The sequence below is a fragment of the Austrofundulus limnaeus genome, unplaced genomic scaffold (genome assembly GCF_001266775.1).
Source record: "Austrofundulus limnaeus strain Quisiro unplaced genomic scaffold, Austrofundulus_limnaeus-1.0 Scaffold487, whole genome shotgun sequence".
Lineage (NCBI taxonomy): Eukaryota > Metazoa > Chordata > Actinopteri > Cyprinodontiformes > Rivulidae > Austrofundulus > Austrofundulus limnaeus.
In genome coordinates this window covers 388,207-389,859 of record NW_013952889.1, presented here as the reverse complement: position 1 = coordinate 389,859, position 1,653 = coordinate 388,207, and the positions used below count along the sequence as shown (strand labels likewise).

Genomic DNA, 1,653 nt, shown 5'->3' with positions numbered 1-1,653 from the left:
TGCTTTTTTCTTATTTTTTGTTCCTTTCTTTATTTGAAGCGAGTGGTTGAAGCAAATGCAGCTTAAGAGCCCCCTGGTGGCTGAAGAAAAAAAATCCATGGATAAGCCGCACCGGAGTATAAGCCGCATGGTTCAAAGTTCAGGAAAAAAGTCACGGCTTATAGTCCGAAAAATACGGTAGTTCCAAATCCATTCCAAGTGTGAGCTACGACTGTGATTGGTTCCCCTTGTGAGGAATATAGTGTGGCCAATTGCTTTTCAAGAAAAAAAAACAGCAACAGCTGATTACAAAGCTATGCTGAACCAAAAGGAAAGAGTAACTACAAGCTTCCTAGAAATGTAGTGGAGTCAAAGTCATAAGTTCCCCAAAAAATAATTACTCAAGAAAAATAATGATACCTAAAAAAATGTACTTAAGTACAATACTCAAGTAAATTTACTCTGTTACTGTCTACCACTGTGCTACACCACCATGATGAGACTCTGCCACAACCTCATGACCAAAATTTTGTCCATGCTTAAAATCCTCTACTTAAAAAGTTCAGAGTAATATTTGCTCTAAAAAAAGAAGTCTCAATCTTTCATGGCAGATGTGTAACTGAAGAGCTAAAGGAAAACAAAACATTTGTCACTTCTGTATTGCTTAAAACATATTCTGAATRTCTTTGTGGGTTGTTGGACTGATGAAAACAAACTGCCATCCTTGGTATGTAAAGCTGTGGTAATGTTTTGCAGATCTGGAAGGCAGTGGGCTGGCGTCTCATYGCCCTGTCCCTGGGTCTGTATGGACTTCTATATGTCTATGAGCGCCTCACCTGGACCACCAAAGCCAAAGAGAGAGCCTTTAAAAGACAGTTTGTGGAGTATGCAAGCGAGAAGCTGCAGCTAATAGTCAGTTACACTGGATCCAACTGCAGCCACCAAGTCCAGCAGTGAGTTGATCATTGGTTTTATAGATGAAACTGTGATTCAGCATGAACGRATCAGACTTGCTGAAATGCTGTGTAAGCCTGTTTCTCTTGTTGTTGTGKTGCACAGGGAGTTGGCTGGTGTGTTTGCTCAGCTCTGCCAGCAGGTGGATGTTACCCGTCAGAACCTTCAGGATGAGATCCATGATATGAACAGCAAGATTGAGCTGCTGGACAACCTGCAGAGCAGAGCCAAGCTGCTGAGGTAAGAAACTCACTGATCAGACTGTAGATACATGAGTTCACAGTGGTGACTCCATTGATAAGACAATAAAACCTCACTTTACATCCATTCATGTACAGAAATGTGTGGAAGGATGGACTTTTTTTAAGGKGGCATGTGCAAAATCCACTTTTTTAGCTGTTAAATACATTTTGTTGTGTACTTGRCCTGTAGGAGGTAGAAAAGTTGAATTTAGTCTCTCCAGGGGCCTCATGCATAAAGGATTGCRCAGCTTTCACACTAAMAGTTGACGTACGGACAAATTTAGAAATCATTTAGCTGCACCAAATTTAGCCGCACCAAAAAAAATTCAATTGTATAAAACTGCRCACTCAGGTTCCTGTGCACCTTTCCTTTATACATTCCAATAAATGTGGAACTGAGCGCACCTGAGACACCTCCCCTGACACGCCTCCCATTTAAATCGGTAAAATAGATGTAAATATGTCCAACGTGTGAGAT

The 1,653-nt window shown here is 41.0% G+C and overlaps 1 protein-coding gene across 1 annotated transcript in view; it reads left to right on the top strand.

Annotated features, from left to right (window-relative positions):
• The window catches only part of mfn2 (mitofusin 2), a gene marked incomplete at its 5' end in the record, with an annotated part of 55,604 nt that overhangs the window by 47,437 nt on the left and 6,514 nt on the right, over positions 1-1,653 (top strand). Inside the window, 2 exon segments of the mRNA XM_014025594.1 lie at positions 736-932; positions 1,039-1,173. Coding sequence (XP_013881048.1) covers positions 736-932; positions 1,039-1,173 — 332 coding nt within the window.